General features: G+C 51.0%; 1 protein-coding gene across 4 annotated transcripts in view; it reads right to left on the bottom strand.

Moving 5' to 3' along the window:
- The window catches only part of SEC14L5 (SEC14 like lipid binding 5), an 81,957-nt gene that overhangs the window by 6,935 nt on the left and 51,161 nt on the right, over positions 1-23,861 (bottom strand). For 3 of the 4 annotated variants that reach the window (XM_055365207.2, XM_031002578.3, XM_031002579.3), the window contains 12 exons: positions 23,609-23,740; positions 20,983-21,111; positions 19,857-20,049; positions 15,425-15,537; positions 14,845-15,034; positions 11,462-11,550; positions 11,280-11,350; positions 8,619-8,790; positions 6,098-6,232; positions 4,660-4,794; positions 3,500-3,727; positions 961-1,139 (listed from right to left, as the gene is read on the bottom strand). In XM_055365207.2, the coding sequence (XP_055221182.2) occupies positions 961-1,139; positions 3,500-3,727; positions 4,660-4,794; positions 6,098-6,232; positions 8,619-8,790; positions 11,280-11,350; positions 11,462-11,550; positions 14,845-15,034; positions 15,425-15,537; positions 19,857-20,049; positions 20,983-21,111; positions 23,609-23,740 (1,766 nt within the window). The remainder of the gene's footprint in view (positions 1-960; positions 1,140-3,499; positions 3,728-4,659; positions 4,795-6,097; positions 6,233-8,618; positions 8,791-11,279; positions 11,351-11,461; positions 11,551-14,844; positions 15,035-15,424; positions 15,538-19,856; positions 20,050-20,982; positions 21,112-23,608; positions 23,741-23,861) is intronic. The other variant, XM_055365208.2, reaches the window with a different exon arrangement.

Below are 23,861 nucleotides of genomic sequence, written 5' to 3'. Positions count from 1 at the left end.
TGTCGCCTCACACTGAGGACCGATGGCCAAAACATGCAGCTTCACAAAGAGTGAATCGCCAGTCCCCTGACAAACTATGGGACCCCTCCTTGGATAAAGACTCTGCCCCAGTGTTCCTCACTCTGGGCTGCCCATGCTCCTGGGATCCTTGGAGCTCCACCTGGAATTTGAGGTCTAGACTCAGCACTTTCCTTGAACCTTAATTTTACCCCCACGGTAAAGAATTTAAAGCATCATTTTTAGATGAAAACCAGTGCAGATCCATCATGAAGCAGGGTGCAAAATCATAAGTGCTTTTATAGAATGCAAAACCTTGAAGAAATTGCCTTCTCCGCCTCCACACCTTCTCCTTTATTTCTGCTGTGGCATGCACACCGCATGCCCAGGTGACAGGCAGCTTCCCCCAGCCATCTCATCCTCATGACAAACCCACAAGACTGGGGCTCCAGTGGTTCCCATTTAAGGGATGAAGCACCTGAGGCTCAGAGAGGAAAAGTGATTTGCCCGAGGTCACACAGCAACCAGGAAGTGCTGGAAGTCTTAACCATTACAGTTCCCTGTCTCTCTGAAAGCAACAACTTGGGGAGGGTTGTCTAAAAGGCACCCTTTTAGAATATTCTAAAATATTCCCATGGAATTCTAGGAGTGAGGGGAGGCCCACATGGAAGGGTTTAAGACTCCCCTTCTCCTCCCCTCCAACTGCTCCAAAAAGTTGAGCTTCTGCCCAAGGTTTCATTTGAAGGAAAAACCCTGCTTCGGAAGCGGAGTTAGAGGCGCAGAGCTGGGCTCTCCTCACACCCCAGTGCGGGGCTGTGTCACCTGAGAACTCCAACCATGCCCATGCTGGGGCCCCACCCCAGGAGAAGCTGACCCAGCTGGGAGACAAGAGGCCAGGCATCTGCATTGTCAATCAGCCCCAGGATCCTTCCTGCCCAGGACCCCGCTCCCGAGCCCTCCTACCTGAAGTCCTGAGAGGCGAGCACCTCACAGTAGTAGAGAAGTTTGCACTTGGGCCCGGGGCTGTGCAGAGCCGTCAGGACATCGTCCACACCCGGGAGGCTGCAGGCCACGCTGCCGGGGGGGCTGTGCATTTGCCACTGGAGCAGGTAGACGCCGGGCCACCGGGTCACATGGGAGCCCTGAAACACAGCAGCCCTGCCCTGAGGCCCTGGGCCCTCCAGAGGACAGGTCAAGAAGGCTGAGCCTTTGTGGGCTTCTCATCACCAGGCCTGGAAATTGGGGCTCTTCTCCCTCTGTCCCTTTCTCCAGTCCACCAGCAACTCCTCCTGTCAGGGCCTCTGGAAGCCATCCTTGCTATTATCCCCATATCCCTGGGACCAGAGCCTCCCTCTTAATCTGGGGAGGAGCTGACGCCTGGGGGTGGGGGCGCAACTTCAGGACAACAGAGGTGCTTAAACACCTGGATTTTGTGGGGCTTTTGCTCTGCTGAGTGGGATTTGCAAACCAAGGGGATTAGGAAAGGGATTTGGGCCGGGAGCTCACAGGTGCTTAGAGAGAATTTGTGGAGGGGTCAGGGAGAGTGAGAAAGGGAAGTGTTTGTTTTTACAAGAAGAGCCACTTTGGGTTGCTCTGGGTTGAGAAGTTCAGTGGGACCCAGCAGTGGCTGTGAGGGACATGCAGGATGGCCCTCCACCCTCTCCCCACCGGGAACTTCGGTGAGATCAACAGCAACTGCCAGTGCTCGTGGAGCTGGTGCTGCGTGTGTGCATGTGTCATTTCGGGAGTCAGAGAGTGACATTCCACCTGCAATGCCAGCCTCCTGGAGAATGTGGGGATCAACAGGGGCAGCTCATATTCCAGTTACACGTTCAGGTTCTGTTCCAAGACTACAGTTTTTTTTTTTTTTTTCTGAGACGGAGTTTCACTCTTTCACCCAGACTAGAGTATAATGGCACGATCTCAGGTCACTGCAACCTCTGCCTCCTAGGTTCAAGCGATTCTACTGCCTTAGCCTCTCAAGTAGCTGGGATTACAGGCACATGCCACCACACCTGGCTTTTTTTTTTTTTTTTTTTTTTTTTTTTGTATTTTTAGTAGAGACGGGGTTTCACCATGTTGGCCAGGCTGGTCTCGAACTCCTGACTTCAGATGATTCACCTGCCTCGGCCTCCCAGAGTGCTGGGATTATAGGCGTGAGCCACCGCACCCGGCCCAAGACCTACAGTTTCTTTTGCATCAGTTCTGAAACCGCAGTGTACATCAGAAATCTGACTACTGACCTCAGGACCTTAGCACCTTCCCTTCTATCCAAACTAACTTCCAACCCCTCCCCAGCACTCAAGCTACCCTCGTGTCCACCTGCCTTCTACCTGCATCTTCAATTTTGTTCTTTCTGTTCCTTCCACCTGGAACATCATCCCCTCTCACCCCCTCCCATATCCAGCCACAACTCAAGGTCTTCGTCCATACTGAAGCCACTTGAATGCATGCAGGCAACCTGAACTTCAAATTCCAATATGCTCATCCTTCCCCCTGCTTGAGTTAATGCAGTGGGTTGAACAGTGTACCCCCAAAATTCATGTCCAGCCAGAACCTCAGAACGTGACCTTATTTGGAAATAGGGTCTTTGTGGTTAAGGATTTAGGATGAGGCCAGCCATGGTGGCTCACACTTCTAATCCCAGCACTTTGGGAGGCTGAAGCAGGAGGATCGCTTGAGCTCAGGCATTCAAGATCATCCTGGGCAACATAGCAAGACCCCATCTCTACAAAAAATACAAAAGTTAGCTGGACATGGTGGCGGGCAACTGTAGTCCCAGCTACTCAGAAGGCTGAGATGGGAGGATCGCTTGAGCCTAGGAGGTAGAGGCTGTAGTGAGCTGTGATCATACCACTACATTCCCAGTCCCGCAACAGTTTCCTGATCATGGATAGAGTGAGACCCTATCTCAAAAAAAACCAGGATTTAAGGTGGAGCCTAAATGCGATGGCCAGTGTCCTTACAGGAGAGAGGGGAGGGGGATTTGAGACTCAGAAGAGAGACAGACAGAGAAGAAACCCCTTTAAGGACAGAGGCAGAGATTGGGGTGATGTATCTACCCACCAATGACACCCAGGATTGCCAGGAGTTACCTAAGGCTAGGAAACAGGCAAAGAATGAACTCCTCCCTACAGCCTTCAGGGGAGCGTGGCCCTGCCAACACCTTGGTTTTGGACTTGTGACCTCCTGAACTGAGACAATAAATTTTTGTTGTTTCAGGCCATGTAGTTTGTGGTAACTCATTACTGCAGCCCCAAGAAACAAATACAGTTGGATCCTGTTAGAATTCCCATTTCCCAGATGGGGAAACTGAGGTTCCAGACCCTGTGCTCTTCCCCAAGACACCAGCCACCTCTCAGCACAACACCCCGTGCTTTCTCGGTTTTGCACCAGCTGCCATTGGGCAGGTGAGCACTTCATTACATGAGACCCTGTGTGTCTTTCCTCTGCCCTGTCCTGCAGGGTCCCTGAGGCTGGGGACCAGCCAGAAAATGCAAACCTGGATGCTCTCCCCCTCCCGGCAGACAAGGGGAGCCTCCACACGGCTGTAATCCCTGCCCAGGACCCAGCCTTTGTCGATCAGCTGCCCGCTGGCCCTGGTCCCCGGCTCCCGGGCGCCCAGCCTGGGCACCTGCTTGGTGTGGTACAGGCTGAACACCACGTCCCCTCGCAGGATGTCAAAGTCCCAGGTGATGACCGACTCCCCTTCCAGGATCTCCACGGCCACCTGCGTGGAGACAGGAGAGGTCTGAGAGTCACGGCCGAGACAGTAGAGCTGGGGTGGGGAAGACAGTGGCAGGAGGGGCTGTGGGTGCCCCCTGGGGTCTCCTTTCCCAGGCCACACGCTCATTCCTTACAGGAGTGCCCTCCTCTCCTCAGTTTTCTCCTGAGACCTCGCCTGCAACAGATCACTGGCATAAGAATCTTTATCTCGGCCAGGCTTGGTGGATCATGCCTATAATCCCAACACTTTGGGAGGCTGAGGTGGGTGGATCACTTGAGGTCAGGAGTTCGAGACCAGTCTGGCCAACATGGTGAAACCCCAGCTCTACTAAAAACACAAACAAACAAAAAATAGCCAGGCATGCTGGCTGGCACCTGTAATCCCAGCTACTCGGGAGGCTGAGGCAGAGGAATCACTTGAACCTGGGAGGCAGAAGTTGCAGTGAGCCAACATTGCGCCACTGCACTCCAGCCTTGGTGACAGAGTGAGACTCGGTCTCAAAAAAAAAAAAAAAAAAAAAAAAGAGGCCAGGCGCCGTGGCTCCCGCCTATAATCCCAGAACTTTGGAAGGCTTAGGCGGGCGGATCACCTGAGGTCAGGATTTCAAGACCAGCCTGACCAACATGACGAAAACCCGTCTCTACTAAAAATACAAAAATTAGCTGGACGCAGTGGCATATGCCTATAATCCCAGCTACTCGGGAGGCTGAGGCACGACAATTGCTTGAACCTGGGAGGTGGAGGTTGCAGTGAGCCAAGATTGCGCCACTGCACTCCAGCCTGGGCAACACAGCGAGACTCCATCCCAAAAAAAAAAAAAAAAGAAAGAAAGAAAAGAAAAAAGAATCCTCATCTCAAGCTGTGTTTTGGGGTCACCTGACCTAAGACGACAGACACTCCAGCCCAGCAGGCCCTCCCCGGCCAGGCCCTGGCACCTCGTGGGGGGCTCCGCGGAGCACGCTGGCTGAATGGTAGGTCTCACTCCACTGCCACAGCTGGTCCGTGTGCTCCTGCTCCTCTTCTGTCATGTAGAGGGACTTGGGGACCAGCCCTCCTTCGGGGACATTACACTGCAGGTCAGAGATAAAGGGCAGCTGGTCAGGGCCAGTTGACGCCTGGCTGGCCTGACCCACAGGAGGGTGCTGTGTGACCCCCAAAGCCACTCATAATGGCAACCCCTTACTGAATGGGCTGTAGGCTTCCATGACCCCATTTAATCCCCAGGTCCACCAATGCAGTAGAGACTATTATTCTTCCCGTTTCACAGAGGAAGGAATGGAGGCTCGGGCAAGTCAGGCCACTCGCCCATGATCACACAGCAGAAAGTGAGTGAGCCAGGGCACAAACCCACGTTCGTCACAGCCCCATGCTCATGTCCCTTTACTCCGGTGCCGGACTGACAGCCAGGCTGGGGGGCCTCTCCACACCGCACCCCATAGCAGCTGCCTCTCCCCGTCACAAGTGGGGGTGGAACAGTCACTGCACCGTGCTCATCGAGAGATTTCCCCAAACCAAAGGCACCCTGGATGGCCAGGCCTTGGCAGAACTCCCCCTGCCACCACCAAACAATGATTACCCCCACCCCGTTTCACTTGTAGAAACACGGGGATTAGCAGGACACTGTTCAGTGTCTTTCCATAAGCCACTCTCAGATCTGCAGAACCATTTGCTAAAAATAAGTCGTGTGTGCCGCACATCACAAATGGAGAGAACAGGCAAGCCTGGAAAAATTCCTAGGAAAAGACTTTTTTAAAATCCAGAAATGATGCAAGCTCACTGTCTGGTATTTCTGTTAGAACCGAAGAGGGCCCGGGCCACTGGGGGCCATATGAGATGACAGAGTTGTGACCTAGGATCACCCCAGCCTGTCATTTCACCCCAGGGGAGGCAATAAAAGGGGCCTTAACACTGCCTCCCTTGAAGGGGGGTCCTGATCGTCTCAGGCTGTGTGGCTGTGGGTTGGAGGCTAGTCCCAGCTCCAGGGTCCAGAGCTGCAGAGACATTCGAGTCACCTCCCCTGCAGTGAGTGAGCAGATAAACTCACTGCTGCTTGGCAGTGTCTTTGATGGGAATATAGAATGGGTAAGCCTTTGACTGGCCTAATCTTTAGGCTTCCAGAAACTTCTATCTCACTCACTATGTTTGAAGGACCCAGAGTAAGGCCCAACCTCAGAACAGCATTACCTCTCTTTGAAGCAGCTTCTAAAGCAAGCCCTGTGGCTGCTGAGAGCCAGCAAGACCTGCCCTAGGCAGAGTGCACATGCCGCACCCAGCCCCCCTCCACCTCCCAGCCCCCCTCCGGGAATCCCAGCCTCCCAGCTAGGCATGCCCCCTCCTCAAGCCCAGGTCTGTCTGTGGACATGGAAGCCTCACCACACTCTCTCCCCCAAGGAAGTCAGGGATCACTTCTCTATCCAGATAGTCCACAAGGCCTCCGGGTCCCTGGTAGTTGCTGCCACTGTAGATGAGGAACTTCCGCCTGGTGTTCTCGTTGATGAAGGGGCTGATCTGAAACCAGGACATAAGGCAAGATGGATGCTTTTGTTTTGTTTTGTTTTGTTTTTTTGAGACGGAGTCTTGCTCAGTCGCCCAGGCTGGTGTGCAGTGGCATGATCTTGGCTCACTGCAAGCTCCACCTCCCGGGTTCACGCCATTCTCCTGCCTCAGCCTCCCGAGTAGCTGGGACTACAGGCACCCACCACCACGCCGGCTAATTTTTTTTTTGTATTTTTAGTACAGACGGGGTTTCACCATGTTAGCCAGGATGGTCTCGATCTCCTGACCTCGTGATCCACCTGCCTCGGCCTCCCAAAGTGGTGGGATTACAGGTGTGAGCCACCACGCCTGAACATGGATGTATTTTTTTATTGAGATGTAATTTATACAACATAGAATTAATCATTATAAAGTGCACAGTTCAGTGGCTTTCAGTGTACTCACTAGCTTGTGCAGCCAGCACCTCTACCTAGACATGTTCATCACCCCAGAAGGAAACCCCATTCCCACCCCACCGTCACTTCCCATCTCCCCTCCCCCAACCCAGGGCAACCACCCATCTACGCTCTGTCTCTGTGGATTTGCCTATTCTGCGCGTTTCTTTTTTGTTTTTGTTTCGGAGACAGAGTCTCGCTCTGTCTCCCAGGCTTGAGTGCAATGGCGCAATCTTGGCTCACTGCAAGCTCCATCTCCCAGGTTCAAGTGATTCTCCTGCCTCAGCCTCCCGAGTAGCTGGGATTACAGGCTCCCACCACCATGCCTGGCTAATTTTTGTATTTTAATTTTGTACTTTTGTATTTTCACCATGTTGGCCAGGCTGGTCTTGAACTCCTGACCTCAGGTGATCCACCCACCTCGGCCTCTCAAAGTACTGGGATTACAGGCGTGAGACACCTCGCCCAGCCCTATTCTGCACATTTCATATAAAGGAGATCACACAGTACATGGACTTCCGTGTCTGGCCCCTTTCACTGAGCATCAGGTTTTCGAGGTCCCTCCGTGTTGGAGGATCAGTGCTTCCTTCCTTCTTATGGACGAATGCTATTCCATTACATGGAACAGTATTCCACAGTTTGTTTATTCCAGATGGAATCCATTTTAACACTGAGCTCTAAGCCACATGTTGATTAAGAAGGAAGGAAGTGGGAGAGAGAGAAGAAAGGAAGGAGACCTTGGCATGGCAGGTAACAGGCCAGTTCTACAGGGAATGCCACAAGCAAGAGATGGATGAGGAACCTGCAATCCCCCCGTGCAGGGCCCTCTCCTGTCCCCAGCCCCACTGCGCTCTGTGCTGTGCTGGGCCCCAGGAGGCTGAGGCTGACCCCCAGTAGCTCCCTGCCCCCACCCCTGTCCCAGCTTTCCCCAGGATTCTGCAAGGACATTCCCTCCTCTTGGGGGTGGCCAGGCTTACTGCAGTCACTGGTGCTTGGGGTCTCTCCTTCCCCTGCCCACACCTCTGCAAGGAGCCCCTTCAGGACACCCCTCATTTGAACCATCTGGGTGAGGTCCACTTCCAGCCAGGACCCCGGCCGATGCGCTCGCACTCCCAAAACCACCCCAAACAGCAGGTGGACTTAATTTTCCCGGAGATTAGGACAATTCAGGATAAAAAGCTTCAGAAGCAGCTCCTGCCCCCTAGCCTCACCTGAACAGAGCCTTGAAGCACCCACAAAAGCTAGAGAACTTCCTGGCCCCTAAGTCTGTCCCCCACCCTCCCCTGCTACTGAACACTCCATGGGTCCCTGTTGCCCCTGTACATCTTCCAGCCTCCTCAGGTGCTGTCGTCCCTTTTGCTGTTTTTTGCTCAGCCACCCTGGACTGTTTCTTCAGTTCCTCCAAAGCATCAAGCTGGGTCCAGCCTCCAGGCTTTTGCCCATACTGTGCAGTGGCTGGCTGCACCCTTGTTTCAGAGGAGTGTGTGTGGGGGCGTGGGTGTATGTGTGTGCGCACACGAGTGCATGCACGCGTGTACCCACCGGGTTACAATATAGAGTATATTTCAGGTCAGGCGCAGTGGCTCACACCTATAACACGAACACTTTGGGAAGCCAAGGCAAGAAGACCGCTTGAGCCCAGGAATTTGAGACCCACGATAATGGGCATGGGGGTTCTTTTTGGGGCGACAGAAATGTTCTGGGATTGGCTAGTGGTGACAATTGCTTAACTCAGTGAATACACTAAAGACCACTGGAGTCTATACTTAAAAAGTGTGAGCTTTATGCTATGTGAGTTTCATCTCCAAAAAGTTACTAAATGAAATGAAACAGGAAAAGAGAGCAGAGCTGCTTGCAGACGGAACCCCTCCCAACCCACCCCCCCCACCCCCCCCACCCCCCCCCACCCCCCCCACCCCCCCCCCCCCCCCAGGGAGAGTCCTGGCCCAGGCTCCAGCTCTTACCAGTGTCCAGAGCACGGGGAAGACTCGGGGGGCTCGCACGATGAGCAGCCGACCCAGGGTCTCTGGGTAATTGTCCTCAACCACCTCAATCATCCGCAGCAGGGCCTTCACCCCCGGCCGCCACAGGTGCCGCATGTTGAGTCCCTCCAGGTCTAGCAGGCAGGTCCAGGAGCTGTGGCAGAAATAGCCCCAGCTCCACCTGGCTCTGCTGCCTCCCAAGGCCACCAACACCCTCCCCACAGGGGATGAACAGGGAGGCTCCGAGAGGTAGGGCTGGGAGCAGATGGGGGCTCCTGCCACAGTAGGGAGCCCATGCGATGAAGAGGATCAGACTGTGGACTTCAGGGCTGAGCGCCCAAATTCAAGTCTCACCTCCACCCCTGAGAGCCTTAGGTCAGGGCACAGACCCACTTCCTCATAGGACAGTGGCAAAGGTAGTAACAGTCCTCATCTGAAGCAACTGCTGTTAGGATCAAGTGAGATGGTATATACAAAGCTCTCTGCAAGGACGGGCACACCACATGCCCTCAATTATAGCTGGTTATCACAAGTGGCCATTTAGGCCTAGCATTCCATTATTGCAACGCTAAGCGTGTGGGAGTTATTTCTATCCTACTGCTCAAGGTCATCACCAAGGTCTGATTGCAAAAATTCAAAACATTGCAACCTCAGGCATAAATGAGTTAATTGTTGAAAACATGCTAACTACTAAACAGAGCAGAGGTGCTGAAGGCATGCACTCCACAGTCAGATGGCCAAGGTTCGAATCCCAGTTCTGCCACTTGCTGTGTGAGCTTGGTCAATTCCTGAACCTCTCTGTGCCTCCATTTCATTAGTATTCATTCATTACGAAAATAACTGTTTGACTGCAGCGGCTGGTGCCTGGGAGCCTCCACCTCCCAGATTTGTTCGCTTAAACCTGCACACACCTCTCCAAAGCATCCCTTCACGACACTCCCTCATTTGAGCCATCTGGGGTGAATTATGCTTCCAGCCAGGACACTAATGGATTGATTCCCACTTCCACCCCAACATACGTGTCCTTAGAAAATCTCTAGAGACCAGCCTGGCCAACATGGTGAAACCCCATCTCTACTAAAAATACAAAAATTAGCCAGGCATGGTGGCGGGCACCTGTAATCCCAGCTACTTGGGAGGCTGAGGCACGAGAATCACTTGAACCCAGGAGGTGGAAGTTGGAGTGAGCCAAGATTGCACCACTGCACTCCAGCCTGGGCGACAGAACGAGACTCTGTCAAAAAAAAAAAAAAAAAAAAAAAAAGTCTGCAAACAGCAAAGGAACTTTAATTTTCACAAAGATCTGGATATTTGGGGCTGAAAAGCTGAAGCAGCAGCTCCTGCCTGCCCGTGTCTCACAGGGCTGTTTAGGAGGAGGAAATGAATCAAGGTGCTTAGAAGGGCACCTGCTACATAGCAAGTGCAAGATCCGTGTTTGCATTATTTTTAAACCCTTATTATTTTTGAGAATCCATTTGTAAAAGCCACTTTACAGGCCGGGAACAGAGGCTGACGCCTGTAATCCCAACCCTTTGCAAGGCCGAAGTGGGAGGATCACTTCAGCCCAGAAGTTTGAGACCAGCCTGAGCAACAGGGTGAGACCTCATCTCTCCAAAAAAAAAAAAAATTAGCTGGGCAAGGTGGTGCACATTTATAGTCCCAGCTACTTGGGAGGCTGAGGTGGGAGGATTGCTTGAGCCCAGCAGGTCAAGGCTGCAGTGAGCTGTGATTGCACCACTGCACTCCAGCTTGGGTGACAGAGTGAGAGCCTGTCTCAAAAAAAAATTTTAAAAAAAGCCACTTTACAGAAGAGGAAGCTGCTGCTCAGAAAGGTTTGCTGCCTTTGGGGGCGATGCCACCGTAAGTACTGGCTCCGGGAAACAGTTCAGGAACAGAAATGCGGGGGAGTCAGAGGACAGTGGGTTCCTGCAGAGGACAGTGGGTTCCTGGATGTGCCATGACAGAGCCAAGGCAGAACTCGTGGTGGAGAGCTGATCTCAAAAAGCAAAGTCAGGCCGTGCGTGGTGGCTCACGCCTGTAATCCCAGCACTTTGGGAGGCCGAGGCAGGCGGATCACGAGGTCAGGAGACCGAGACCATTCTGGCTAACACGGTGAAACCCTGCCTCTACTAAAAATACAAAAAAATTAGTCAGGCGTGGTGGCGGGTGCCTGTAGTCCCAGCTACTCTGGAGGCTGAGGCAGGAGAATCGCTTGAACCCGGAAGGCGGAGCTTGCAGTTAGCTGAGATTGCACCGCTGCACTCCAGCCTGGGCGACAGAGCGAGACTCCGTTTCAAAAAAAAAAAAAAAAAAAAAAAGCAAAGTCAAGGAGACTGTTGAGTGGAGTGGGAGGATAAAGTCTTCGAGCTGGAAGCCAGACAGGACCCCAGGTTCAAATCCAGCTCTGTCGTGACCGGCTCACAAGCTTCGATGGGGGCCACCATTCTGAGTCTCAGTTTCCCCGTGCATAAAAAACGGGGATGCTTACGGGCCCTGCCTCAAGGCCCAGAAGACCACTGTAGAAACTGGGGGAGAATGAAGCCCCTGGCACGCTGCCCAGCCCAGCACATATGCACAGTGGACCCCTCTCCACCCTCCGTCTTTGGTGTTTAGGGGGGATTTGTGCCCAGTCCAGGTGTTTGCCTGATGGGACGGCCCAGCTGCCTTGTGCTCCCCTCACACCGCTTCTGTCCTTCCTCGTTGACGGAGAGAACCTGGAAGGGAGAGACAGTGCTGCTGAACGTCCGCCTCGCTGCTTTACCCCACACAGCCCTTCCCAGGCCCGGCCCCAGGCACGGCGTCCAGGAACGAGGCCCCTGACTCACATGCCGCAGCAGCGCCTCCTCCCCCACGGCCTTCATCAAGCCTTTGGTGTCCATCTGGCCCAGGCGGAGGATGTAGAGGGGGCGGCCATCTTTGTGGATGGGGCCAAGCAGAAAGAAGAGCCCGTTATTTAGAGGACTGCTTCCGAGGGGCAGGTCACAGCTGCAGGTGAGAGCTTCACCTCCTCAGGCTGCAACCCACCAAGGCCCGATCCAGCCTTCACTTACTAACACCCTGCCTGCTTCCAAGAGGGGCTGACGCCTCTTATTGTGAAAGGCAGAAAAACAGAAGTGTTACAGTGAGGATAAGGGCCAGCACAGTGGCTCACACCTATTACCCCAGCATTTTGGGGGGCAGAGGCAGGAGGATTGCTTGAACACAGGAGTTTTGAGACCAGCCTGGGCAACATAATGAGACCCCTTCTCTACAAAACATTTTTATTTATTTATTTATTTATTTATTTATTTATTTATTTGAGACAGAGTCTTGCTCTGTCACCCAGGCTGGAGTGCAGTGGTGCAATCTCAGCTCACTGCAACCTCCGCCTCCCAGGTTCAAGCAATTTTCCTGCCTCAGCCTCCCGAGTAGCTGGGATTACAGGCGCCCACCACCGCACCCGGCTAATTTTTGTATTTTTAGTAGAAATGGGGTTTCACCATCTTGGCCAGGCTGGTCTCAAACTCCTGACCTCAGGTGTACGCCCGCCCACTTCAGCCTCCCAAAGTGTTGGGATCACAGGCATGAGCCACCGCACCCGGCCCCATAATACCTTTCGTCAACCAATCAATACATAACCTTGTTTTATGTGGGGTTGTTTGTTGGTTTGTTAGTTGGTTGATTTGTTGGTTTTTGAGACAGAGTCTCACTGTATCACCCAGGCTGGAGTTCAGTGGAGCAATCTCAGCTCACTGCAACCTCTGCCTCCCAGGTTCAAGCGATTCTCACACCTCGGCCTCCCAGGTAGCTGGGACTACCGGCATGCACCACGACGCTTGGCTAATTTTTTGTATTTTTAGTACAGACAGGGTTTCACGATGTTGGCCAGGCTGGTCTCGAACCCCTGGTCTCAAGTGATCTGCCGCCTCGGCCTTCCAAAATGCTGGGATTACAGACTTGAGCCCACCACGCCTGGCCTCTTTGTTCTTTGAGACAGGGTTTCACTCTGTCACCCAGGCTGGAGTGCAGTGGCATGATCTCGACTCACTGCAGCCTGAACCTCCCCAGCTTAAACAATCCTCCCACCTCAGCCTCCCAAGTAGCTGGGACCACAGGCATGCAGCACCATGCCCAGATCATTTTTTTGTATTTTTTGTGGAGATGTGGTGGAGCGGGGCGGTCTCACTATGTTGCCCAGGCTGGTCTCGAACTCCTGGGCTTAAGCGATCCTCCAGCTTTGGCTTCCCAGAGAGCTGTGATTATAGGTGTGAGTCACTGCGCCCGGCTTGTGTTTCTATTTAAGGACACTTGAATGCATATTGCTGATCTGTCAACATTGAACTCACGGCCAGCAGCCCTATAGCTGGTGCCTGCCTGAAGCTAGTGGAGCACTTTGGGTGTTTTCTGCATGGAGCACGTGGCCACTTGCTCATCCTTAGGAAAGCTAGGCGCAATTCTGCACTACACAAAGAGGCATTTTAAACAGCAAAGTCACCAAAGAAAAGCCCAAAAATGCAAGAATGTGGCATTAAATAGGCCACAAAAAGGACACTCGTTTAGGGTATGAGAACTGAAACAAAAAGGCAGGAGCCGTGTCATTCAACTTCAGCAGACAGCATGCGTGATGGGCGACTCCAATACTTCGCCACTCTGAATATGTCTCAGCATGACTGAAAAAGTTCTGTGTTCTGTGAATACTGATTTGGGGGTTACAAGTAAATTTCAGCAATAAGGGGAGTTCATAAATTTGGATTCCATAAATTAGGAAGATCGATCATTAAGAGAAACCATGCCAGCCGGTTCTTTAGGAGCGTCAAGCGTTTACCCTACTTGATATAGATGAATGTTTAGATAAAGGACATTGGAAAGTGTCGTAGGCACAGGCTTCAGTGGCAATTTAACTTCAAAATCCAGAAAAGATATTTGTAATGGGTGGAATCGTGTCCCCAAAACTCATACCCATGGGGACATTAAAATGTGACCCATGCCTGGGTGCAGTGGCTCACTCCTGTAATCCCAGCACTTTAGGAGGCCAAGGTGGGCGGATCACTTGAGGTCAGGAGTTCCAAGAACAGCCTGGCCAACATGGTGAAACCCCATCTCTACTAAAAGTACAAAAATTAGCCAAGCATGGTGGTGCACGCCTGTAGTCCCAGCTACTCAGGAGGCTGACGCAGGAGAATCGCTTGAACCTGGTGGGGGGCGGAGTTGCAGTGAGCTGAGATCACACCATTGCACTCCAGCCTGGGTGACAGAGCCAGACTCTGTCTCAAAAAAAAAAGGAAATAGAGTCTGTGCAGGTGTAATTAGTTAAGGATCTCAAGATAACATCACACTGGATTTGGGGTGAGCCCTAAATCCAACCTCCTGGGGTCCTTATGAGAAGAGGCGAGGACACAGAGACACAGAGGGGAAGGTCATGTGAAGAGAGAGGCAGAGACTGGAGTGAAGCTGCCACCAGCCAAGGAACACCTGGGTCCACCAGAAGCTGGAAAAAGCAGGCAAGGATTCTCCCCTAGAACTTTCAGAGGGAGCACGGCCCTGGTGACGCCTTGACTCCAGACTTCTGGCCTTGAGAACTGTGAAAGAACACATTTCTACTGTTTTAAGCCACCAAGTTTGTGCTAATTTGCTCCAACTGCCCTTGGAAATGCATACAAAATGTATGCACCTGTTACGTTTACGATCACAATTATTGTGAGTAATTGTGGGCTCACTCAGCCCAGTGGAGAAATGTCTCTTCCTCAAGCCCCAAAGCCTTCCAGCTCTGGTTCTTCCTAGCTAGGTTGTCACTTCAAAGCATTTCTAGATGCCTGGAAGAGTCAAAAGGAAAAATAGTAAGATGTTAGCATGAAGCATGGCATTTAAAGTGCATTTGGGCCAGGTGGGGTGGCTCATGCCTGTAATCCCAACACTTTGGGAGGCTAAAGCAGGTAGATCACTTGAGATTAGGAATTTGGGACCAGCCTGGTCAAAATGGCAAAACCTCATCTCTACTAAAAATACAAAAAATTAGCCAGCTGTGGTGGCGGGTGCCTGTAATCCCAGCTGCTGGGGAGGCTGAGGCAGGAGAATTGCTTGAACCCGGGAAGCGGAGATTGCAGTGAGCCAAGATGGCACCACTGCACTCCAGCCTGGGTGACAGAGTAAGACCCCATCTCAAAATAATAAAGTGCATTTGGCAGTGCCCAAAGTATGCCCTATACATGATGTGGGTGGAGGCACGCACCTATGTCCTGGTAATGCCAGCCCCCTGCATAGAACTCCTCCAGCAGGGCAGGGGGTTGCCAGGTCTGAAGGAGGAGATCCACCTGGTGCTGCTTGCGCCAGCTCAAGGACTGGCGCAGCATTTCCCGGGCCTTGTCCAGGTGGAAGTCACGAGCCCGCAGGAACCGAAGGATGTGCTCATCTTTAGGAATCTGAGAGACAAAGAAGTAAAAAGCCCACAGAACAGTATCCCCTGACCCAGCAGATAAAATTACAGAACCAGCCGGGGCAACATGGTGAGACCCCATCTCTACAAAAAGTACAGAAATTAGCCAGGCGTGGTGGTGTGCGCCTGTAACCCCAGCTACTCAGGAGGCTAGGGCAGGAGAATTGCTTGAACCCAGGAGGCGAAGGTTGCAGTGAGGATCACACCACTGCCTGGGGGACAGAGTGAGACTTTGTCTCACAGAAATAAATGAATAAATAAATAAGCAAGAGATAATGTGTCAGCATTATCATCTCGCCTTTCCTTCCCACGCACAGAGGCTGAGTACCAGTCATTGCCCATTCATCCACTGCTCCAGGGTACCCCCTGCACCCACCTTGCCTTTGTGGGTCTCCTGTAACCAGTGCCGAAGCTGGATCAGGCAGCTCTCCTGCATGGGCGTGAGGTGGCCCAGGCACCTCTCAATGTAGTCCGCATCCAGCTTGTCCCCTTGGAGGAGAAGGGGGAGCTTCAGGACAAGAGGGAGACGCTGCGTCTCTTTACCACGTGGTCTGTGTGCCATTCCTTACTGGCTGCCTCACTGACTCTAAAACGTGGTTCCAAACCAGGCTAAGCCCCCGCCCCAGACAGCAGCCACCCGGACTCTGAATGCATTCATTTCTCCAGCCCATGTCCAAGGGGGTTCTGAAAACGCATCATCGGGCGAATCTGGATCTCACTGTGAGACGGGATTTCTCCTCTTTGACCCTGGGAATTGAAGATAATTTCCACCCTCTGGGGATGTTCTAAGGATTCTTAACAATATGGGCTTACACTCACTGCCTGCTCAGAAGCCACCTGGTCTCACTGAGCTCTCCCCACACCCCTGTGAGGCAGGCGTCACTATTATCCCCGCTTTAGAGAAGATAAAACTGCTGTGAGTGGTGGCTCACGACTGTAATTCCAGCACTTTGGGAGCCCACGGCAGGCAGATCACTTGAAGTCAGGATTTTGGGACCAGCCTGGCCAACATGGTGAAACCCGGTCTCTATTAAAATACAAAAATTAGCCAGGCGTGGTGGCACACACCTGTAATCCCAGCTACTCAGGAGGCTGAGTCAGGAGAATCGCTTGAACCCGGGAGATGGAGGTTGCAGTGAGCCAAGATTGCACCACCGCACTCCAGCCTGGGCAACAGAGTGAGACTCCGTCTTAAAAAAAAAAAAAAAAAAAAAAAAAAAGAGAGAGAGAGAAGATAAAACTGAGGCCTAGAGAGGTGGAGTAACTCGAATGAGTAAATGCATGTTGTGCGCCCAGCATAAAGGAGGTGGCTGATAAACACCAGTTCTCTTTGCTTTTCCCCATCCCCAGGCACCATTGTGGGGTTTTGACAGACAGCAGCTTTTAACAGAGCCTGGACCTTGCAACACAGCCATGCTGTCTCTTTAGCAGCCTGGGAACCACAGGGAACATTCCCACTGTGCAGCCTTGTCCCCCACAATTGGGCGGTTGCAGTCGGAATGTTGCCAGTGTGCAGAGGCCAGGCCCCAAGCCTGAGTCCTGTTCCCCGACTCTTAGCCATGAGGGTGGCAGATGCTGGCGTGCAGAGGCCTCTTGGCATCTCAGCAGTCGGCAGAGACGTCACACAAAGCAGCAGCCTCCGTGGGCAGAGCCAGTTCTTTGTGGACAGATGGCTAAATAAGAAAACAGGCTGAATGAACGGCCAGCAGCACCCCCAAAACAGAAAAGCCCACAGTGGGGGGTCACGCCAACTGCTGTGCCAGGAACCATCTAGGTAAACAGAGGTGGGAGAATGTTGGCAGAGGGCGAATTGTCCAGACCTTGTGTGGTCAGAGGCAGAGATGCTGGAATCAGGGAGGGAGTGAGGATGGGATGAGGGAGAAAAACGAGAGGCCGGAGCTCCCAGCATCCTTCCGGCCCCCGGCAGATGTGAAGGCTTTTTCTACTTCTGAGCACAAAGACTCAGTGATTCAGGAGAGGGCAGAAGGGGCATGAGGATGTCCTCTGCCAGCCACCCTGAGTGCCTGTGCTGCTGGCAGACAGCACAGATGGAGAAGGAAGGAGTGACCTGTGCAAAATGGGGAAGGTACAGGGGACAAGGCCACAGAGAGCGTGCACAGGAGGGGGCAGGAGCGGGCACTGTTATAAAAAAAAAAATATGCGCACGTACAACAGCAGCCAACCAGCACACACAGTCGGTGCAGAATAAATACTTGTTGCATGTAATTTCAGCACTTTGGGAGACCAAGGCAGGAGGATAACTTGAGGTCAGGAGTTCGAGACCAGCATGGCCAACATGGTGAAACCCTGTCTCTACTAAAAATACAAAAATTAGCCGGGAATGATGGTGCACGCCTGTAGTCCCAGCTCCTTGGGAGGCTGAGGCAGGAGAATCGTTTGAACCCAGGAGGCGGAGGTTGCAGTGAGCTGAGATCACACCACTGCACTCCAGCCTGGGTGACAGAAAAAAAAAAAAAAGAAAAAGAATAATACATGTTGTATGAATGAATTTCATTCTCCCTAAACAGAGCCCCAGATGTACTATTAGTTCCATGGCACTGCCACCCAAGTGTGTCAGAGTCAGGGAAGTCCCTGCACGGCAGTGGCCCTAAAGGAAAAACATTATCAACCTGAGTACACGTCTTACACATGGCTAGAACTGGATTTGTGGTGTACATACAGTTTGTATCCTAGGATTTTTCCTTTTAACATTATATTGTAAACATTTTCCATGTCCATAAAAGCTTGAACTGTGACAAAAGGCTAGTTGCCTTCATATACAAAGAGCTCTTACAAACCAATAAGAAAGCAATGGGCAAATAAGAAAATGGACAAAGGACAAGAACAAGTATGTATTATTAAAAAAAAAAAAGGAAAACAGTCACCAAACATTAAAAATCATGCCTGATCTTGCTCATAATGAAAAAACTTGTCACTAATCAACAAGTGACTACTTTCATTGCCTTTCAGAAGTTTGAGATATTTACTAAGACTTTTGTGGGGAGCTAGAGTGAAGTCAGGAATAGAGACAATTACACATTCAGTGGGAACAATGATTGGTACAGCCTCATTGGAAGCCTAATGGTTAAATCTACCAAAATTTTACTTGCATGTAAACTTTGAACCAGCAATTCCACTTTTAAAATGTTATGCTTTGTATATACTTACATACATTTTAAAAAAATTCTTAAGTACTCACATGTACCATGTTGTTTGTATTTTTAAAAACTGAAACAACCTAAATAGGGTTGTTTCCTTCAATAGGAAACTAGCTAAATAGACTAATTCAAAATAATCAAGGCCAGGGGCAGTGGGTCACATGTAATTCCAGCACTGTGGGAAGCCAAGGCAGGTGGATCACCTGAGGTCAGGAGTTCAAGACCAGCCTGGCCAACATGGTGAAACCCTGTCTCTACTAAAGATTGAAAAATGAGTCAGGCGTGGTGGCACATGCCTGTAATCCCAGCTACTCAGGAGGCTGAGGCAGGAGAATTGCTTGAACCCGGGAGGCAGAGGTTGCATTGAGCTGAGATCGTGCCATTGCACTCCAGCCTGGGTGACAGAGTGAGACTCCACTTCAAAATTAATTAATTAATTAATTAAAAATAAAATAAAAGTAAAAATAAATTATCTAGACATGGTGGCCTGTGCCTATATAGTCCCAGCTACTCAGGAAGCTGGGGCAGGAGGATCGTTTGAGCCCAGGATTTCAAGGTTACAGAGAGACACGACTGCACCACTGCATACCAACCTGAGCAACAGAGCAAGACCCTGTCTCTAAATAAATAATTAATATTTATTAATAAATTAGTTATGGTGCAACCACACCATACTATGAAGTATGAAAAGAAGACATAGGCACTGATACAGAACGTTTTTCAGGCAACATTAGTAAGTGAAAAAAAAGCAAAATATCAAATGGAATTTATATGTTCTCATGTATTCAACATAAGACACACATGTATGTATGCATCTACACACATATGTGTGTGGGTATATATACATATTATGTGCATATATGCACCTAAACAGCTTCAGGACATAGAAACACAAAACTATCATTAGCCTTTAGGGAGAGGAAAAGAATTGTACTTCTTACATCTTCCTTACAGTTTGAATTTTTTTCTACCATGATCATGCATTACTCGTATAATTTAAAATAGCAATAGCAATCGTAATAATTAGTAAATTCAAAATAATTGGTAAGTTAGTAAATAGTAAAACCAGAGAAAGAGGCAATGTCAAGGCACCAGAGGTTAATTCCTGATCTAGAAATAAACGAGTTTTTGCCGGGTGCAACGGCTTATGCCTGTAATCCCAGCACTTTGGGAGGCCAAGGCGAGCAGATTACTTGAGCTCAGGAGTTTGAGACCAGCCTGACCAACATGGTGAAACCCCATCTCTACTAAAAATACAAAAAATTGGCTGGGTGTGGTGGCAGATGCCTGTAATCCCAGCTACTTGGGAGGCTGAGGCAGAAGAATCACTTGAACCCGGGAGGCAGAGGTTGCAGGGAGCCAAGATCGTGCCACTGCACTCCAGCCTGGGCGACACAGGGGGACTCCGTCTCAAAAAAGAAAAGAAAAGAAAAGAGAAAAGAAAAGAAACAAATGAGTTCTGCTCTTGGACCAGGATGGAGAGAGAGAAAAGCACTCAGTGGAGGCAGGAGGCGGTGTCGTTCCAAGAACCAGACCCATTCCCAGGGGGGACGGGAGGCAATTCTCCCCAACATGCCCCAGGGCCCCCCATGGAGCAAGAGGACCTGCAGCAGCCTCCTAGGGCTGACTGGCCTGGGCTGTACCACCTACCGTCCATACTGACCGCCTCCAGAGCGGGCCCCAGGGTGCTACTGGGCCCGTGGGCCTCCAGGGAGCTGGGGTCCCTCGGTCCAGCCTGGTTGCGGGCATCCTCCTCACGGACTGGGGCAGGCGTCCAGCGCGGAATGTGCGAGGTACCCTGGGAGATGAGCTCATTCAGGTAATGCTCAATCACCTCCTTCCCCTGGAAGCCAGAGAGACCCAAGACACATGAGCACGGGGCAGGATGGAGGGGGGTCACCAGGTCACCACAGGGAGTCACCCCCAGCCGGCTCAGGTCCCAGCCCCGACACGTGGCTATTGAGCGGCTGGATGTGTCTGGTCGGGATGGAGAGATGCTGCGAGTGTCCAACACCCACGTAATTTCCAAGGCTTGGTACGAAACAAAGAATGCAAAATAGCTCAGTAATAAGTTTTTCGGGTTGGGGGTTGTTTTTGTTTTTGTTTATTTTTTTTTGAGACAGTGTCTTGCTGTGTTGCCCAGGCTGGAGTGCAGTAGTGTCATCTCAGCGCACTGCAGCCTCAACCTCCCAGGATCAAGAGATCCTCCTGCCTCAGCCTCCTGAGCAGCTGGGACTATAGGCACACACCACCACACCCAGCTAATTTTATTTTATTTTATTTTTTTAGAGATGGAGTCCACTATGTTGCCTAGACTGCTCTGAAATTCCTGGGCTCAACTGAGCCTCCAACCTTGGAGAAATAAGTTTTATATTGATAACATATTGGTTAAAAATTTGTTATTAAAGTTAATTTCATCTGTTTCATCACAAGAACGGGTTTTTACTCAGGGATGGATCTGAGGTCTTTAGAGCAAGCAATGATCATTTTATCTAAAGAAAAAAAAAAAGCACCGCAGAATTATCTGTTGTCCAGATAATTCACCACATAAGCCTGGACATCTCGTGGCGCCAGAGCGAGGATTAGGGTGCCCCTGTTACAGACCAGTTACTTTCCATCCATTACCTCGTGGTGATTTGGTCATTACTAGAGTACCCATTTAACAGATAAGACTGAGCCCAGGAAGGGTAAGGGTCTGGCCGGGGGTCACGCAGCTGTTGATGGCAGAGCAGGTGTGTGCACCTTCCTCCAGTAACTAACGCAACCCACCCCTTACCCTCTTGACGTTGGCGGTGTACTGCTTCATGGCAATCTTCTCCAAGGCATTTTCAAAGCCAAAGAAAGACCGAATGTCCAGTGAGGCAGACTGCTCGAAGCAAGTCCAGTCTTCATTCTCAGGGTGGACCTGAAAGCCAGGCAGGGGTCATGCCAGGGACTCAATGTTGGGGGCACCCTGCCCTCCCCTAGGGCTCTCCCACTGACCTGGGCCCAGGCAGAGCCTGCAGTGGAAAGCAGATCAAGCCTGGCAACCCTGGATGGGGTAGCAGGACCAAGGGGCCCCCACCCAGAGAACGATGCAAAGTTCAAACTGTCAGGGAACAAAAAGCCTTCTCATGAGAAGCCGGGAGAATGTGGGCCTCAAATCTGCAGCCCTGCCCTTTCAATATTATACACGCACACAGAAAATTAGTTAGAAATACTTATGTTTAGGTCGGGCATGGCGGCTCACGCCTGTAATCCCAGCACTTTGGGAGCCCAAGGTGGGCGAATCATTTGAGGTCAGGAGTTGGAGACCAGCCTGGCCAACAAGGTGAAACTCCATCTCTACTAAAAATCCAAAAATTAGCCAGAGATGGTGGTGGGTGCCTGTAATCCCAGCTACTCGGGAGGCTGAGGCAGGAGAATCGCTTGAACCTGGGAGGCGGAGGTTGCAGTGAGCCAAGATCATGCCACTGCACTCCAGCCTGGGTAATAGAGCAAGACTCCATCTCCAAAAAATAATAATAAAATAAATACAATTGTTCAGTGTAACATTTATATAATCTATAAATTATATATCAATATTATACATAAAATTTAGATATAGATTTTTAAAATAGTTATATATTATATGTTATCTATATAAAGATATATTACATATCCTTATATATCAATAAACATTTATAGATCTGTATGTTTGCAAAAAGAAAACTTCACTGGCAGAGCTCCTTTATGGACCCAGACCTAGTCCTCCTCAAACGTCTGTGGGCAGAAACATTACCAAGGAGTCTGTTAAAATATGCAGATTCCTGGGCCTGCCCCTAGACACTTCCTGGTTGGGGCTCAGGAATCTGCATTTCGCAAGCAGCCCCAGGTGCTGCTGACTCAGCTGTTGATAGAACTCATTCTGAGAAACACCACACACACTAAGAGGGGTTTCAACAACTGTTGCTCGCCCCTCCCCAGAGGATCTGAACACCCTGAGCCCAAGCTCCTGGAGGACCCAAGAGGAGTTGGAGGCGTAGAAAGAAAAGGCAATGGAGCCGGGTACGGTGGCTCATGTCTGTAATCCCAGCACTTTGGGAGGCCAAGGTGGGTGGATCACTTGAAGCCAGGAGTTTGAGAATAGCCTGGCCAACATGGAGAAACCGTATCTCTACTAAAAACACAAAAATCAGCCGGATGTGGTGGCACATGCCTGTAATCCCACCTACGCGGGAATCTAAGGCGCAAGAATCTGAGGCATGAGAATCCTTTTAACAAGGAGGAGGAGGTTGCAGTGAGCCAAGATTACGCCAATGCACTCCAGCCTGGGCCACAGAGCGAGACTGTCTCTCAGAAAAAAAACAAAAAACAAAACAAAACAAAAAAAAACACATACAATGGTCTATCATTGCTATCCTGGAGTTATCATCATGAAAACGACCCAGCAAGGAAGGATCTGCCAATGTCCCGATTTTACAGATACAGACAGTGTGGCCCATCATCACTCAGCAAGAAAGTGGCAGAGCTGGGTCCCATCAGTGAATGCCTGCAGGTGCCTCATTCCAGCCTCTAAAGTCATCAAGATCTAGGCCCCATGGCCTCACCTTGGCAGACCTCACTCATGCTGTTCCCACCCCCAAAATGCTGTTCCCAGTCCTCCATGGGCAGCTCCTCTCATCCTTCAGCACTCAGCTTCAGTGCCCCCACCACCTCCTCTGACTCCCACACATCTCCCTGCTGGATCCAGCCTTAGCTGTGACAAATGCACACACACTGATTCCGTTTTGTTCCACTGGAATGGACCCTCCTTGAGGGCAGTGGTCAGGCAGCCTGGTCCACTGCTGGGTGCTCATCACTTGGCAGGGTGCCTGGCACATAGTAGGTGCTCAATCAGTACATACTAGAGAATAATTATTATTATTAATTATAGTCAAAGGTAACATTTACGTAGAACTTAATATGTGCCAGGCACTGGTGTAAAGGCACCACATACTACCTATGTAGTAGGCATGATTATTAAGCCCATTTCACACGTGAGGAAACTGAGGCATAGTTTAATGAAAGAAGGAAGGAAAGGAGGGAGGGGAAAGAGGAGGGAGAGGATAGGGTTGTCAGATTTAGCAGATAAAACACAGGATGTCCAGTCACGTTTGAATTTCAAATAAACAACAAATAACATTTGAGTATAAGTATCTCCCAAGCAATATTTGAGACATACTAAAAAATTTATGGGTTGTTCATCTGAATGCAAAGGCAACCAAGCATCCTGCATCTTACTTGACAATGCCCCAGGAGGGAGGGCTTGGCAGAGGCTCAAGGAATGTGGGGACACAGCTCTGAGCACAGGTGGGTGCCGGGGGCAGGTGGGTCCCAGGGGCAGGTGGGTGCCGGGCGCAGGTGGGTGCCTGGCGTGGGCGCTGAGGGCGGCCTGGGCTCACCGTGTAGCTGCAGTGCTCGTTCACCACCACGCGGTTGGCGAAGGTCTCATTGTGCGCTTCGATGAGGAGCGTCCTCTCCTTCCAGTTCAAGATGTTTGTCTGCACGAAGACCACGTGCTCAACACCTGCGATCTGCAAGGGAAGGGGCGGGGAGGCGGAGGTGGGTGGGCGGCGTGGAGCACACAGGAATGGAGAGCGAGTCCGGCGGGCCTGCCCCAGTCACCCCCTGCCCTGAGTCCCAGGTCCCTTGCGC

The sequence above is a fragment of the Gorilla gorilla genome, chromosome 18 (genome assembly GCF_029281585.2).
Source record: "Gorilla gorilla gorilla isolate KB3781 chromosome 18, NHGRI_mGorGor1-v2.1_pri, whole genome shotgun sequence".
NCBI lineage: Eukaryota > Metazoa > Chordata > Mammalia > Primates > Hominidae > Gorilla > Gorilla gorilla.
The sequence above is the reverse complement of the archived record's forward strand: the minus strand, read 5'-3'. Positions and strand labels throughout refer to the sequence as shown.